Consider the following 16,794-nt stretch of genomic DNA (forward strand, 5'->3'; position numbering starts at 1 on the left):
ATGAAGGGGGGAAGTTTGGGACCCCTCCAGCCATCCTACCCCCTCTCTCTCTCCCTCTTATTCCCCCTTTTCTAATTCCCTGACAGTGACCCTGCACCCCCCTCTAACACACACACACACACACACACACACTCGCCATGTCAACCGCAGAAGGCAGATACATCATCTGCTCTCTCTCTCTGTGCTATTAGCACTGATAGGATGAGCAGAGTAGTGGAGGTGGAGGGGCGGAGGTGGGGGGGTCTCCGTCCAAGCGGCTGCTGTCAAACCCCCCCACACACACACCCCCACCCGAGGGTGGAGCACTGCGTTGGTCACTGTAGCTCGGAGGGGGGAAATATGACACTGAAATCCCAAAACGTAGAGATTAGGAAAATCAGACGACACACTTTTGCAGCTGCGTGAGAGGAAAGAAAAAAAGAGTTTGATTTTGGCGTGTGTGTGTGTGTGTGTGTGTGTGTGTGTGTGTGTGTGGAGGGGGGCGGGGGGGTTGAAAGCCCCATGGCCAGAGGGGTTAGGGGCAGTTGAGGCGTTATGGCAGGAAGACATGGAGAGGGGATGATACAATTATTTCATGGGACTTCCCCCCAACCTTCATATGCTGAGAGGATAAAAAAAAGCCGGGGGAAATTACGTGTGTGTGTGTGTGTGTGTGTGTGTGTGTGTGTGTGTGTGTGTGTGTGTGTGTGTGTGTGTGTGTGTGTGTGTGTGTGTGTGTGTGGAGTGTCTTACATTTAACCCCTCGTGTAAATAAAACAGATCCAACGTTTCCTTTTTTAGTGAAATTGTGTTTTTAAATAGTGCAAAGCTTCCGTTTGTGCAGCGGGTATTTTTTGTAACAGTTACACGTGCATTGCTGATGGTCCTGCCAATACTAACAGGTGCACACACACACACACACACACACACACACACACACACACACACACACACACACACACGTAAAGTTCCTCAGTATTTCCAGGCGAGTGCTGCCACCATCTGGTTAATTTATGTAACTGCAGCGACTCCACGACCTGAGGGTTCCCTCAGTCCTTAAGAAACAAGCTTTTCCCTTTTTACTTCCTGAACTGCATTTTAACCGAAGAGCTTAAGACTCACAGACCTTTCCAATAAGTTTATTGATCACATGAAAGACACAAAGCAGCGAAACCCTTTTTTAATGGCTAATATTGTGGAGAAATGACCACGTAGGTTGATTTATAACACAGAGAAGAACAAATGAAGTGGACGAACTGAAAAAGAGAAGCAGGAAGGAGTTTGTGCGCAAATATTGTTTTATCTTCCTCCTCTTCTTCGACTGTTGTCTTTTTTAATCTCATCTTCCTCTTTGTCTCTCTTTCGCCTTCATACCCGTCCATCCTCCATTTTCCTCCTCCCCTCAGCACACCTTGAACTTGTCTTTGACCCTGATGATAAGATTAACACACACACACACACACACACACACCGGGCTTACAAATCATTTCCAATTATTCCTCCTCTTCTTCTTCTTCTTCTTCTTCTTCTGTTTTCAAGTATTTATTATTTCCTTGCCTCACATGTAATTTATCGTACACAAAGTGTGTGTGTGTGCTCCATCGGGTATGGAGGAGGCAGTGAAGCTGAAGGTGTAATTATAGCGAGGAAGAGGAGGGTGAGAGGATGGTAGCTCTGGTTTTATCAGCTGTGCTTTAAGTGTTTCCTCGGCCTCCTGTCAGGCGCATGAACCTCCTGCTAAATCCGACAGACAAGATTGTAATTTTTTATGAATTTCTTTGAGTGAAAGTGCTGAAAAAGCTGCAGACACACTGCAAAAATTCAGCTTCCAAAAACAAGAGAAAAAAGTAATAAAATGAGGGAGATATTACTTGAAATAAGACAAATTATCTGCCAACAGAACAGGAAAATTTGACTTGCCAAGACTTCTTGAAACAAGTGAAATGCTCTAAAATAAAAACCGCCTGATAAGAAATATCTTGTCAATCAAAAAACAAGCGTGTAATGTCTTGATTTAAGATATTTCATCTTACTTAGATTTAAATTTTTGCAGCGCAGGCAGAAGTTGAAGCGGTTGGTTCCAACATGGCGGCGGCGGCGGTCAGTGCTGAGTAATGTCCGGCGCTCGGCTCAGCAACTTCCTCATCGGCGCTGCGCCTTCCCGCCAATTACCGCTGCGGTTTTCCCAGAAGGCAACGCGGTGCGGCGGCGAAGGCGCTCCTCGAGGACGGGTCGATAAAGCCTCCACTCAAAGAGCTAAATTAGAGGGCGGCGGCGACCGTTTTGTCGGTCGTGTCAGGTTTTATTTTTCCGCTGAGCGGCGGGGTTTTCTCTCTCGGATTGTTCGCATTGAGAAACGCAAAGTCGGACGAAATGTCTGCGGCGTCTTCCAAACGTGAACTCTTCAGGACCTCAGCAGAGCGTCTTTGGGTGTTTAAGTTTTTTTTTTTGTGTAACTTTCACACATCCGAGCTCTCAAAGGGTTTCATCGCCAGAACCTGGAGCGGCGAGGTCGGCGCGGGACAAAAGCCAAACCGCCGCCCCGCCGCTCGACAACCGCTACTCTGAGCAGCGTTTGTCGCGCTCTCGGGTCGACCTCGCTCGCTTCTCGCTTTGAATTCCCGACGGCGCTGAGCCTCGCGCGACCTCTTTGACCCCCGAGGACGCAGAGCGGCGGCTGTTTGTGGATCTGAATGGAGAAAGAGAAGAAGTAGCAGAAACACTGTGTGTGTGTGTGTGTGTGTGTGTGTGTGTGTGTGTGTGTGTGTGTGTGTGTGTGTGTGTGTGTGTGTGTGCATACAATTTGATTAAAATGATAAAACCCCATCCAGTCTGTATATTCTCATTGAAAATATACTCGAAGGGAACCAAAGATCTTTAAGAAGTTTACTGATATTTTGTTTGGTTGTTTTGGCAATTTTTTATTTTTTTTGCATTTTATTCAACATTCATCATCACTTCCACTGCAGACATGCAGAGAAACGGCCTGCGTGTGTGTGTGTGTGTGTGTGTGTGTGTGTGTGTGTGTTTGAGAGACGGTCGTCACAAAGAGTATGTTTTTCGCCATCATCTAGGAATTTGAACCGGCAACCCTCTCTGTGTTCTTCACCACGCAGCAGCAGCGTCTTACAAACCTGTGTGTGTGTGTGTGTGTGTGTGTGTGTGTGCTAGACGGTAGTCTCTGTGTTCTTCAGTGTGTGTGTGTGTGTGTTCCATATATCTAATCCAGTGTGTGTGTGTGTGTTTTTGCAGATATCAGGATGTCTAAAGCAGCAGAGGATGAGAAGCCTGGGGCGGAGTATCTGGGGGACAGTTCAGGTACACAAACACACACACACACACACAAACACACACGCGCACAATATATGTATATATATATATATATATATATATATATATATATATATATATATAGTATATATATATTTACTGATGTAGATAAATAATAATGACCAGTCATCATATTTCAATTATGTGATAAACGTGAATTAACCTGATTAGTTTCCTCTTGTGTTTTTAAGTGAATGTTTCTAAAGTCGGGAGCAATTTGTACGACCCAGTGAACACACACACACACACACACAGACACACACACACACACACACTATCTAATAAACGATCCCTGTGTGTTTCAGACTCTAACAGAAACAGCCCTGATGACCAGGTTGGTTGCTTTCTCTTATTCTTACGACGTAATTTACATGTTTTATATATATATATATATATATATATATATATATATATATATATATAGTTTTGTCAACTTTTTGTGAGAGTAACTCGGGGAGCTCCCTGACCCAGATTAAAGGGGCGGGGCTTCACCTGGTGATGCTGACGTTGTGAACGTGCGTGATTGTATTTGTAATACTCGTTTTGTGTGTGTGTGTGTGTGTGTGTGTGTGTGTGTGTGTGTGTGTGTGGCAGGTCCAGCCGATGAAAACAAGCCCCTTCAGCGTCTCGCCCACACCGACTGGCAGCAAGGTGAGCCAGATTCTGTGTGTGTGTGTGTGTGTGTGTGTGTGTGTGTGTTTGTGTGTGTGTGTGTGTTTTGCCCGTCGCCATCTTGGTTGTTGGTTGTCGACCAACTTGTTGCTTTGAAACCAGAAGTGACGAGAGAGGAGGGAGCAGAAGGGCTTCATGTGACCATTTGGACTGCACAGGAAGTGAAATACAGATGGCTCTAGTAGCAGTAGTGACCTGTCAATCATATTGTAGCCCCGCCCCTAAAGCATCACCTGCTTTACGGTCTGTTTGACTCTAAACGTTGTATAGAAGAAGACTTGAAACTAGAGATTGAGACATAAACTCATGTTTACAATGTTTACTGAGGGAAAACATCAAGAGAGAAGTAGAGTCACTTATATAGACTTCTATACAACCAGAGGAGTCGCCTCCTGGTGGTCAGGAGAGAGAATGCAGCTTTAACACATGAAGCATAGACTTCTATACAACCAGAGGAGTCGCCCCTGGTGGTCAGGAAAGAGAATGCAGCTTTAACACATGAAGCATAGACTTCTATACAACCAGAGGAGTCGCCCCTGGTGGTCAGGAAAGAGAATGCAGCTTTAACACATGAAGCATAGACTTCTATACAACCAGAGGAGTCGCCCCCTGGTGGTCAGGAGAGAGAATGCAGCTTTAACACATGAAGCATAGACTTCTATACAACCAGAGGAGTCGCCCCCTGGTGGTCAGGAGAGAGAATGCAGCTTTAACATATGAAGCATAGACTTCTATACAACCAGAGGAGTCGCCCCCTGGTGGTCAGGAGAGAGAATGCAGCTTTAAGACGCTTCTGCCTTGGCTTCCCTTTTCAGGATCGGAGGTTTCCGCCTGGGGTGTGTGTGTGTGTGTGTGTGTGTGTGTGTGTGTGTGTGTGTGTGTGTGTGTGTGGGTGTGAGTAGTCGCGTGGCGGCCATGAAGGCATCTGCGGTGTGTTTAATGACTTTGGTGCCCGAGGTGACATTCTCGTCGGCAGCGCTAACAATACAAACTTTTGTCTCCAGCTGTCTTTACTGAGAAGAAGAGAGAGAGAGAGAGAGAGAGAGAGAGAGAGAGAGAGAGAGAAAGAGAGAGAGAGAGAGAGAGAGAGAGAGAGAGAGAGAGAGAGAGGGGATCAAATTAAAATCTCCTTTCTCGCAGGTTTTGGAGAGGATCGTGTCGTGTGTAACGACAGTAATTGTCACAGGAGGATTTTTATTTTCAGCAGCTGTTGACTAAACATGTCGGAGTGGCGCGAACCTCTCTTGGTTTTCTCCCCCGGTTCCTTCTCTCCCTTCATGTACGTCGGCCAGCTGACGTTATGTCTGAATAGCGAGCGTGCGTTCGATATTTAAAGACGGCGTATTGACTGAGCTTGTAGTTTAAAGAGAATGTGAACATAAGCAGAACTATTGGAGACTGCAGCAGCAGAACGGTCTGAAGTGTGTGAAGCCCTGCAGGTGTGAGCGAGGTGGCAGTGAGTGATGGACAGGTAAAAGCTGCAGCGCGGCGCGGCAGGTGATGGATGGGTAAGCGACAGCCGGAGGTCGGAGGTCGGCGGCGTTCCTGACACCTCGGGAGAACGAGGAGGATTGAGTCGACACTCCGGACGGGACGAACACTTGAACCCCGTGAATCAGCAGAGAGAGAGAGAGAGAGACGCAATAGGCGGAGGTCAAACGATGAATTATTGTGTGTTTTTTTTCTTCTTCTTCTTGTGTCTCTTCACTTGCACAACGCCGGGAACGCCTTTCACATTCTGAGGAACCTGTTCCCCGGTTTGATGGGTCGTTTCTGAGAGCGGGAGCCAAACTGGTTTCATCTTCATGAGGTCTGGTTTCTGTGCTCGTGCACAGAGTCAGAACTACAGCAGAGCACCAGGAGCGGGCGTCAAACCAGCGTCTTATTTTAGAAGAAGACTCGGTTTACCATCAGATTTGCAGGATTCGTGCACTTAATTATTCGATTTTCCTAAAAAAAAACAAGAAACAGTTTACATCTCTTCCACTTCACTTTGGATTTTCGTGCAGGTTCTGCATCATTTTGAGTTTACAATGAACGGAGAAAACCTTTCGTGTTCCTCTGTGATCTTCTTTAGGGAAAGAGCGAGGAGAGCTCTGAGGTGACCCACGCCACCCTCCCTCCTGCTGCTCCATCCCAGCAACAGCAGCAACTGCAACAACAGCAACAACAGCAACAGCAGCAACAACAGCAACAGCAGCAGCAACAGCAGCAGCAGCAGCAACAGCAACACCACCACACACAGCTGATGCTAGCTGGCAGTCAGCTAGCTGGGGTGAGTCGACACACACAGTTTTTTCTTCTTCTTCTTTTCTATATTGCGACAACCGCGTGGAGAATAGTTGCCCGCGTTTCTCCTGCAAACTGATTCAGTACATGTGGCGTCGTCCACACAAACCGAACGGATCCTTTCAGTCACTTTCTTTCACCGCGAACTTAAAGAAAAGTCTTTGCTTTGTGTTACTTTCTCCGGTGTGAAGCCCATAAAAACCCGGTGTAGTAGGCGGAGAAATACCTGTAATGTTCTGTACATTAAGTGGTTTGGCTTTTCTCGCTTGCCGGCATGCTTTTACTCTTCGCTAACAGACTCCCTCACGCCTCTCTTTCTGGAATGCTCTTTGTTCTCCCTGCTGACTCTCCTTCACGTCTCCACCCACGTCCCGACCCACTTCCTCCTTCCTTCGCCGCTCTCTCGTCCTTCACGTCCCCTACCTGCATCCCAACGTCTTCATTCTAAACGCCATCACCCCTCCTCTTCATCGCCCTTGCTCCTCACCCTCCTCCCCTCCCCTCCCTCCACCACCACAGCTTGCTGCTCTCCTCCCGGCCCAGCAGCAGCTGCTCCTCCAACAGGCCCAGGCTCAGCTCCTGGCGGCCGCCGTTCAGCAGTCCAACGCCGCCCACGCCGCCCACGCGGCCCACGCCGCCCACGCCGCCGCCCAGCAACAAGCCGCCCAGCAACAAGCCGCCCAGCAGCAGCAGCAGAACCAGTCGCAATCCCAGCAGCAGCAGCAGCAGCAGCAACAGCAGCAACAGCAAATGAAACAGGAACAAACTGTCCAAGTCCCGCCTCCACCGCAGCTGGCCCTGTCGCAGCCAATCCAGCTCACGGCGCAGGTACGAACACCTCCAGCGCTCTCCTGAACAGTGTGCACCTTCTTTGTTTTTTCTCTGCGCCGTGGATGCAAACACGTGCGCGTCTGTCGTTGCAGGACATCCAGCAGCTGTTGCAGCTGCAGCAGCTGGTTCTGATGCCGGGTCATCCCCTGCAGTCCCCGGCCCAGTTCCTCCTGTCTCAGCCCTCGCAGGCGCAGCAGTCGCACCAGGGTGAGGTCACTGCGCTGGTGTGTTGAATACACACTTTTGAGCCTGCAAAACAGAAAAGAGCGAAGAAAACACAGAAACCACCGAGATTCCGATAAATGTTTTAGTAACGCGCTCTTCATTCGCGGGATTTGTTCCTCGCCTGGTTGCTCTAATCGTGAACTTGGTGGATTGTCCAGTTCGGTGATGGGTTGCTCTTCCTGTCGCAGGTTTGCTCTCGACATCAAATCTGATCCAGCTACCTCAGCAGAGCCCAGCGGGGCTCCTGACGAGTCCTCCTCGTCTGGGACTGCAGGCACAGGTAGGAAACCACTGAGCAGCAACTGCAGATCGACCCGAGGGAGACGGAAGACAGTCTTCTTTTAGTTTACGTGTCAGACGCATAGTTTAGTGGCGATATCCTGCATGTGCATAATCATCATCATCATCATCATCATCATCGCTACTTCAGCACGATGAACGAATGAGTCGTTGGATTGTTGTGTCCTTTATTTTTGTTTCTTTTGTTTGTTCGTGTTTAAAAGCAGAACCTCGGTTTTCTTTTTAAAGAGAAAACGGTAATTTGTGGACCCGCCATGAAGGATGAGAGAGAGAAAGGGAGGGAGAGAGGGAGGGAGGGGGGAGGGAGAGAGAGAGAGAAGGGGGAGAGAGAGAGAGAGAGAGAGAGAGAGAGAGAAAGGGAGAGAGAGAGGGGGAGAGAGAGAGGGAAGGGGGAAGGGGGAGAGAGAGAGAGAAAGGGGGAGAGAGAGAGAGAGAGAGAGAGAGAGAGAGGGAAGGGGGAGAGAGAGAGAGAGAAAGAGAGAGAGAGAGAGAGAGAGAGAGACAGAGAGGGGAGGGGGAGAGAGAGAGAGAAAGGGAGAGAGAGAGGGGGAGAGAGAGAGAGAGAGAGAGAGAGAGAGAGAGAGAGAGAGAGAAAGACAGAGAGGGGAGGGGGAGAGAGAGAGACAGGGAGAGAGAGAGAGAGAGAGAGAGAGAGAGAGAGAGAGGGGAGGGGGAGACAAAGCGTGGGGGAGAGAGAGAAAGAGTGAGAGAGGGAAACAGAAAGAGACACAGGAAGAGAGAGAGAGAGAGAGAGAGAGAGAGAGAGAGAGAGGGAGAGAGAGAGAAAGACAGAGAGAGAGAGAGGGAGAGAGAGAGAGGGAGAGAGAGAGAAAGAGAGAGAGAGAGACAGAGAGAGAGAGAGAGAGAGAGAGAGAGAGAGAGAGAGAGAAGTAAGAAAAAGGCCTTTATGGAAGCTCCAGAAGTGAGACTCGTTGACTCACATTCTCTGCGATCAGTTTTCATTTGCTGCAGAAAGCAGAGCCGTCCTCATCGTTGTGTCTCTGGAAGATCTTCTCTCCGTAAAACAAAACCCAGTCTGACATCTCGGGTGTCGACCACGCCTCCACGCCGCCTCGCCCCGCCTCCTTTCATGCACGGAGACGCCGGATGTAGACCAGGCGTGCGGCGGCTGACATCACGCAACGGTGTCACGCTCAATTAGTCGACCCCTCCCGACCCCAAAGCATGCTGGGTCAAATCCCTTCCTCCTGCTCCAGCTGACCTGTAGCGGCGGGTCGAGGGTTAAACTCGATATCCGGATATTCGCTCCACTGCGAGTTTCTCCTGTTACGTTATTCTTTATTTTGCTTACATCATTCCTGTCAACGCTCTATGATTTATGGATGCATCAAGGCCAAATTATTGTTTTTTTTATGGAAGTGAAAAATACATGTCATGTTTCTCAAAGCCTGGACAGCTCCGTATAGTTGTTGCAGTATTAAAAAATAAAACCTGTATTAACATTCCTGTCGTCCCGACGCTGCAGAGGGAGAAGAGCGGCGACGTGATCGGAGGAAGCGGCAGCGGTTCCCTCGTCGCCACCGGCAGCAGCGGCGGCGGCGGCGTCGTGACGTCCGTCGGGGCGCCATCGGCGTCCAGCAGCGCCGTCGGCTCCTCGCTGACGCCCGGAGGTCACGGGGGTCACATGGGGGAGGAGCCCAGCGACCTGGAGGAGCTGGAGCAGTTCGCCCGCACCTTCAAACAGCGACGCATCAAGCTGGGATTCACGCAGGTGAGCTAAGCACCTTCAACGAGGGGGACGAGGAGGGGGGAGGAGCCTGAGCGCCGGTTCTGACTTCCCTTGCTTTTTTCCTTTGTCCGTCTCGGCCCAGGGGGACGTGGGCGTGGCGATGGGCAAACTGTACGGCAACGACTTCAGCCAGACCACCATCTCCCGGTTCGAAGCGCTCAACCTGAGCTTCAAGAACATGTGCAAGCTGAAGCCGCTGCTGGAGAAGTGGCTCGGAGACGCAGGTAAACCTCGCAGAACGCGTCCAACGCCGCCAGCGGCTTAGCGTTTTGCATGACTCATTTCCAAGATTAAAGTTAGAAAAAACTCTTGCTTATTCTCTGAGATGAGAGAATAACCCAAAACTTCAAAAGACATGAAATATCCTGAGATTATGAAGTCGCCGTGTCAGCAAATATACTCATTTTATTAGTATTATGTTTGTCTAAATAGTTATTTAATTTGATAATATGACACAGACCCTTAGGTAGAATCCGTTTAGCAACTTCAAATGATGTGTTTTTATTTTTTGGACAATCCTTTTTAATAGTGTGTGTATGTCTATATTATGTTGTGTGTTGTCTTGAGCTATTTGGACCCTGAATTTCCCTTCAGGGATCAATAAAGTAATTATCTATCTATCTGTTTAGCTCACACAGAACACTCAGCTAAAATGCATGTACGTCAGCAACGGCCCTGTAGGTCAAAAGTCTCATTTTATTCTCTTCACCATGTGAGTCACGAGCTCAAAGACTCACCGTGACGCTTGCTTCACTGCAAACACAAACCTTCTCCTGTTCCCTCTGGCAGAAATCATGGCGGTGGACAGCATGCTGCCCAGCCCGTCCTCCCTCTCCTCCCCCATGCTGGGCATCGAGGGTCTCTCCGGCCGGCGCAGGAAGAAACGCACCAGCATCGAGACCAACGTGCGAGTGGCCTTAGAGCGCAACTTCCACATGGTAGGAGAACATGGAGGAGAACATGGAGGAGAACATGTAGGAGAACATAAGGAGCGAGAGGCGGATCCACAAACACACCTTAATGCATTCATTAGGTTTTTTTTTAACTGATATCTGAAAAGGTGTTCGCTGTAGATGAATCAGTTGTGTACAATAGTGCAGGTGGAAGATTTAAGAGTCTCAGCTTTCATTTTAGAGAAATAATAAATGTCATAATCAGAATCAGAACCTTTTATTGGCAATTAAGTTTGCACAAACACACAAACAAGGAATTCAACATTTAACAACAACAGCAAGAACAATAAACATTTAACTATAAATAAAAAAATTAAATTAAAAAAAAAAAATATATATATTTTTTTTTAATTTTAATTTAATTTTTTTATTATTGTTTTATTATTATTATTTTTTTTTTTTATTTAAATGTTTAATATATATATATATACATATATATATATATATATAAGAAATAAAAAGAAAAGAAAAAAATATATATATTTTTTTAAATTTATTTTATTTATTGTATTTATATATATATATATATATATATATATATATATATATATATATATATATATATAAAAGAAAAGAAAAAATATATATATATATTTTAATTTATTTAATTTATTGTATTTTTATATATATATATACAGATAATACAAAAATACAAAATGAAAGTATAAAAATTTTGATAAAAAACAAGTAAGTAAATAAGTAAAGATGCAACAGTAAAAAACGAACAATAATAATAATAATAATAATAATAAGTAAAGTAAAGTGCACTGAATGAACTTCTAGATTGTGTGAGAGTGACAGGTGAAGGTAAAGTGACGTAAATAATGAAAACAAACTCCACTTTTCGAGCAAGAATCCACAAGAGCTTTGAGAAACATCGAGGTTTTATTGGCTCGTGAACTTTGATAATAAAACACTTTGCATGAGACACACAATCCGAATGATTTGGAAGCAACAGCTGTGTCTTTGTTCATTATTCCACCATAACGCATGAAGACAGATCCCCCAGGTTTAAAGTGTACAACAAGCCGAAGCCCTGGTGGGTTTCAGCCTCCGCTCATCCGACGCTTCTCTCCCTCCTCAGACCCCGAAGCCGACCTCGGAGGAGATCCTGCTCATGGCGGACCAGCTCAACATGGAGAAGGAGGTGATCCGCGTCTGGTTCTGCAACCGCAGGCAGAAGGAGAAACGCATCAACCCGTCCAGCAGCACCACGCCGCCCCTGCCCGCCCAGACCTCGCCCGGCCTGACACACAAAGCCCCCTGCTACAGCGCGCACATGGTACAGTCCACCGACTCCTGAGGTTCTGCTTTTTCATGTGTGTTTTTGTGGCGCTGCCGGATATTTCGCCTCAGAGATGGATGTGGAAGCATCTCCTGATTTCTCTCTCTCTCTCTTTTTCCAGATATCGAGTCACGGCCTGACCCAGGTCACCACCTGTCTCAGCACAACAGGTGAGCTCAGCTGTGATCACTTCATTATGAAAAGGTGGTTTTTGAAAGAAGTCGATGTTTCTGTGTTTTCGGAGCCTGATGAAAAACACTGAAGAATCATCACTTTGAAGGAAAATGGTTTGAAATAGAAAACATGTTGTCGGAGGCGCGAGTCCCATCTCGAGTTGTTTACCTGCGCGAGTCACGACGCGCCCTGTGATTTATAGACCTCGGGCTGCACAGTGCGAGCCGTCCCGGGGCTTCACAGGTATGACAGATGGCCCGACAGGTAACGGACGCAGCCGGCGCTCGCTCTCCGGGAACGGAGTGAACGGAGGTGAAGAAGACGCCCGAGGATCCTGACAGCTGATGGAGAACCGCCGAGATCCTAAACCGACGTGTTTGTTCAGTAACGACGCTGTCACTCAAACCCCCCTCTTCTTCTTCTTCTTCTTCTTCTCCTTCTTCTTCTTCTTCTTCTTCTTCTTCTCCTTCTCCTTCTTCTTCTTCTTCTTCTTCTTCTTCTTCTTCTTCTTCTTCTTCTTCTCCTTCTCCTTCTTCTTCTTCTTCTCCTTCTTCTCCTTCTTCTCCTTCTTCTTCTTCCAGCCGCCAGCTCCTCAGCATCCTGCCCCATGACCCCCGTCAGCTCCGCCGGGGTGGGCTCCACCTCTTCTTCTGTGACCCCGCCCCCTCACAGCACAGCTAGCCCCGCCCCTCCCAGCCTCGGGGCCCACGGGCTGAACACCGGGTGAGTGCCGATCATCTGCAGTCAGTGCAATCCATAAACAATGCACGAATAATAATAATGCATTTTTATTTTAAAGCACTTTACTTTCAATATTTAGCATCTCGGCTTCAACCGTTGAAACCTTAAATCATTGGAGCAAAAGTTAAACAATCAATCGCTCTTCTGCCTTTTTATTTATATTATATATATATATATATATATATATATATATATATATATATATATATATATATATATATTAGTTTTGTTTTAATCTTCTGCCTTTTTACTGTAATGTAAACAACTCGACATCGCCTGATACGTAGCTGCGAGCGACAAAAGAATCTGTGACATTCAGACTGTCACGGCTGCAAAGCCGGTTCTACTGCAATTCTGCATGTCTAGACGCACACACTCACACACACACACACACACACGTGTGCAAGCTACGGCATGCGGTTCTGACACGGATAGAAAACTTCGGCCGCCGCTGCTGCCTCAGTGGAAACACGATCCGAGTTCGAAGCCGTAAAGTACGTTAACCCGTCGACTCTTTCTCTACATGTGTGGATTTGTGCGTGCGTGTGCGTGTGCGTGTGTGTGTGCGTGTGCGTGTGCGTGATTTCGCGGTCCATCCACCTTTCAGGAACACAATGATGGGAGTAAGCACAGGGATGAACCAGGCCCTCATTGGCAGCAACCCCCTGGCTACCATGCAAGGTGTGTGTGCATGAGTGTGTGCATGTGTGTGTGTCTGTGCATGTGTGTGTGCATGTGTGCATGTGTGTGTGTCCCTCCAGTCCATCGAGTCTCCATTTCTAAAGACGTCTTCCCATTTCACCCCTCATCCATTCTGCTCAAAATGAATTTCCTCGCAGCCTCAGACGACCTTAGCCGACAGCCGCACGCTCCTCCTCCTCCTCTTCCTCCTCCTCCTCTTCCTCCTCCTCGCTCAGCATAGTGAAAGATTCAATTTGATTCTCACACAATAGCATCGCCATTACCACAAAGTGACAAGAGCCCCTGGTGGCGGGGCTTAGGAGGCCGATCAGCTTACAGTAAACAGTTGAACAGACACAATCCCTCCTCCTCCCTCAGCAGCCTGTCGGCTACATAACACAGTCTCCTCTCCAAATTCACCCTTTTTTAAAGGCGGCCAAATCAATCAAGCATCACAAATAAGGTCCGTCGAGCTGGGCTTTGAATCCCTCGTGTGATCCATCTCCCTATAGCGCCCATTCAGACCTCTTCCTCCCCTCTTTCCTCCCGCCGGGTTCAGAGCCCGCCGTCCTCCGGGCCGCGAGCTGATGAGAAGGACACAGCGCGTTACCGAAACTGCAGCTCTGGCACCGCCGCTCTCTGATGGAGTTACAGGCCGAGGAGAGAAGAAAGGGGAGTTTCAGGGGGTTGAAATTAAGTTGTTGGAGAGAAAAAAAAGGTTTTTCTTGCTTTGAATCCCCCCGCTCGGGGCCCCACACACACACACACACACACACACACACACGCCAAGAATGTCCACACTCGTGGCGCTGTGAGGGATAAAAGAGTCGACTATTACACCATCAAAAGTTACAGCCGCGCTCCGACTGACGGACCAAATATACAAGCAGAACAGCTTCTGTTTGAGCCTGAAGGTCCGTATTGTTCTGATCATTTTAGCCCACTTTTATTATTTAATATCTAATATGAAAGGCTGGCGTTCATTCAGTGTGTTTCACTGATGAGAGGAAGCATTTAAAACAAACACTACATATGTAAATATACACATCTGTAAAAAAATGGCTGCGCACAAATTCAAGTTCACCGGCGTCCGGCTGCATCCATCTCATCGCCACGTGGGAGAGTGTGTGCATGCAGTCGTCATCATCATCATCATCATCATGGTCTCGTATCGTATCATCACCTCAGACTCACCTGTAAAGGATCAGTTCACTCAACTTGGAGAAAACGTCTCGGCCTCTCCGCCATGACAGTTTGAGTTTTAAGCTCTTCCTCTTGAGTTTGGTGAACTGACCCTTTGACCTTTGATGCCACCTGTCAGTCATTTAGTCCTGATGTTCCTGATGCGTTCACTGACTCCTCTTCTTGTCTCCTTTCCTTCCTCCTCTGCTATCCTTCTCTTCACCTCCTCTTCTGTTCTTTGTCTTTCTTTCTGTGCATTTCTCTTCTCTCACTTCGTGTTCCTCGCTTTCTTTTTCGTCTTTTTTTCTCGCTTCATCTCGACTTTCTTGCACCTCATTTGCTTCATCTCTTCCCCCCTTTATCCCCGCTCCGGTCTCACCTCCCTGTCCATCTTCTTGCTCCTCCTCCCATCCCTGTCCCCGCCCTCCTCTTCCTCTCCTCCTCCTCCTCCTCCTCCTCCTCCACCCTCGGACCAGCCCTGGCAGCCAGCAGCGGCCAGCTGCCCATCTCCGGCCTCGAGGGCGGAGCGGCTCACATGCTCCTCGGTGGGCCCGGGTGTGCCGCCGTGTCGCACTCCCTCCGCCCGTCCCTCTTCCTCAACCGCCCCGCCCTCCTCCCGATGGCGACCAGCTCCATGGCGACGCCCGCCACGCCGGCCATGGGACTAATTGGCGGTGTCGGTGGGTGCGGCCCGAGGCTCTCCTTTTGCCAATCGCCGCCGCCGCCGCCGTCGGCGGGCGCCGGCGAGCTCATGAGCCCGTCCTCGTGCCCCGAGGAGTCCGTGTCCCCTTGCTCAAGCCCCGCCTCTTTCTGCTCCTTCAGCGAAGCCTCGCCTCCGCCCATGGGAGGGGCCATGGCCGAGTGACCCCCGACTGACGGCCGAACGGATCAGCGGTTGGACGAGGAGGACGAAGAGGAAGAAGAGGAAAGAGTTAAAGGAGCTTTAAAAAAAAAAAAAAGAAGAAATCTTAAAATGTACAACCTCGCCTTTCAACCAAAGCCATCTCTCCGTCCGATCCGCCTCAGACGCCGTCTCTCTCTCTTCCTCCTGCGACCCCGCCGAAGTCTCCTGAAGCCAAAAATATACCCGGACGGATGACGGGAAGAAGCAGGAGGAGAGGGAGGATGGAGAGGAAGAACTGCAGAGCGGAGAGGGCGGAGGGGTTTTGAAACCAAATAATGATCCACAGCTGGAGAGGTGGCACTGACAAGTGTTTGTTTTTAATTTTGCGCAACAGCATGCTTTTTTTTATCTGCTGGAGGAAGACACGGACTCGCTGAGGGCGGGGACGAGGAAGCCGAAACTGCGTGGCAAGAAGAAAAAGACTTGTTTAACAAGCTCAGAAGGTCACGGAGGAGGAGGAGGAGGAGGAGGGGGGTGCAAAGAAACGATGCTAGAAGAGAAACTTACACACATACAAAGATGAAAAACCAAAATCTCCAAATACCAAAAACTGAAAACCAAAAAAAAAGACGACAAACGAGAAAAGCTTTAGCTCAAAAAGACTTTTGCATCCTGATCAGTTCATTCGACGTCATGCCGAGCATCTTTTTTTGCATTTCACTCAGGATTTCCTTTAGTCTTCACTTTCAGTTTTTACAAAAAACATCTATTTTTCTATCATTTTTTTTGTATTCATCGCCAAATGTTTAAGCTGACCCCCCCAACATGCAGGATATCTACCTCTCTCTCTCTCTCTTCACAGCTTTACAGCGATGAACTTACATCAGGACAGACGTTGTGTTTGTTTTATCCGGCCTGCGGTGGCAGGCGGGCGGGGTTAGCCGCTAGAGTTACAATCGCGCCAGGTGAGACGCCGACAAGTACGGAGTTTAAAACGAACTTCCAAGAGCTGGTATCCATTCCTGTGATCCTACCCTTCTGGCACGTCAGTGGAATACAAACCGTGTTGGAAAAAAATCTCATTTCGCGTCTTAATTTTCCGTTGAAATCGGAACGTTTCCATCAGGTTTTTCATCCTCATCACCGCGATCAGCACTCTCATTGTTCTCTTCAACGTCTGCTCGACCTGAAGTGTGCTCACTTCTTCTACTGCCTACCAAGAGGACACCGGGGGAGGGAGGGGGGCGGGGGTCTTGGGATTATATTCAGCTATGTTTGTTCTCTTTTTTTTATTCATCATCGACCCCCCCCCCTCCCGCCCCTCCTCCAACGCGCTCGCACCATCGCCGCCGCGTCGTCCTCCACCGCCAGACCGCCGCTCCCGGATACCAAAGCATCGCCTCCGGCGGCGCCGGCTCCCGAGTCGAGACGAGTGTCCAGACACGGAAGAAAACAAACCTCAGCAGAGTCAAAGGGAAAACACACACACACACACACACACACACACACACACACTACAAGCATAAGAAAGAGTCCAAACCAAAAAAAAAAACCACAG

General features: G+C 48.4%; 1 protein-coding gene across 3 annotated transcripts in view; it reads left to right on the forward strand.

Annotated features, from left to right (window-relative positions):
• The window catches only part of pou2f2a (POU class 2 homeobox 2a), a 66,048-nt gene extending 49,494 nt beyond the window's left edge, over positions 1–16,554 (forward strand). Inside the window, exons 2-16 of one of the 3 annotated variants that reach the window (XM_068576215.1) lie at positions 3,232–3,297; positions 3,615–3,643; positions 3,904–3,960; positions 6,059–6,256; positions 6,790–7,098; positions 7,194–7,308; positions 7,515–7,606; positions 9,113–9,358; positions 9,459–9,600; positions 10,166–10,314; positions 11,414–11,611; positions 11,736–11,784; positions 12,370–12,511; positions 13,137–13,210; positions 14,869–16,554. In XM_068576215.1, the coding sequence (XP_068432316.1) occupies positions 3,232–3,297; positions 3,615–3,643; positions 3,904–3,960; positions 6,059–6,256; positions 6,790–7,098; positions 7,194–7,308; positions 7,515–7,606; positions 9,113–9,358; positions 9,459–9,600; positions 10,166–10,314; positions 11,414–11,611; positions 11,736–11,784; positions 12,370–12,511; positions 13,137–13,210; positions 14,869–15,257 (2,255 nt within the window). In that variant the 3' untranslated portion in view covers positions 15,258–16,554. The remainder of the gene's footprint in view (positions 1–3,231; positions 3,298–3,614; positions 3,644–3,903; positions 3,961–6,058; positions 6,257–6,789; positions 7,099–7,193; positions 7,309–7,514; positions 7,607–9,112; positions 9,359–9,458; positions 9,601–10,165; positions 10,315–11,413; positions 11,612–11,735; positions 11,785–12,369; positions 12,512–13,136; positions 13,211–14,868) is intronic. The other 2 variants (XM_068576216.1, XM_068576217.1) reach the window with 2 other exon arrangements.
• The last annotated feature ends 240 nt before the right edge of the window (positions 16,555–16,794 follow it).

The sequence above is a fragment of the Clinocottus analis genome, unplaced genomic scaffold (genome assembly GCF_023055335.1).
Source record: "Clinocottus analis isolate CAN_PGR_092001 unplaced genomic scaffold, fCliAna1.0.p SCAF_14, whole genome shotgun sequence".
Classification (NCBI taxonomy): domain Eukaryota; kingdom Metazoa; phylum Chordata; class Actinopteri; order Perciformes; family Cottidae; genus Clinocottus; species Clinocottus analis.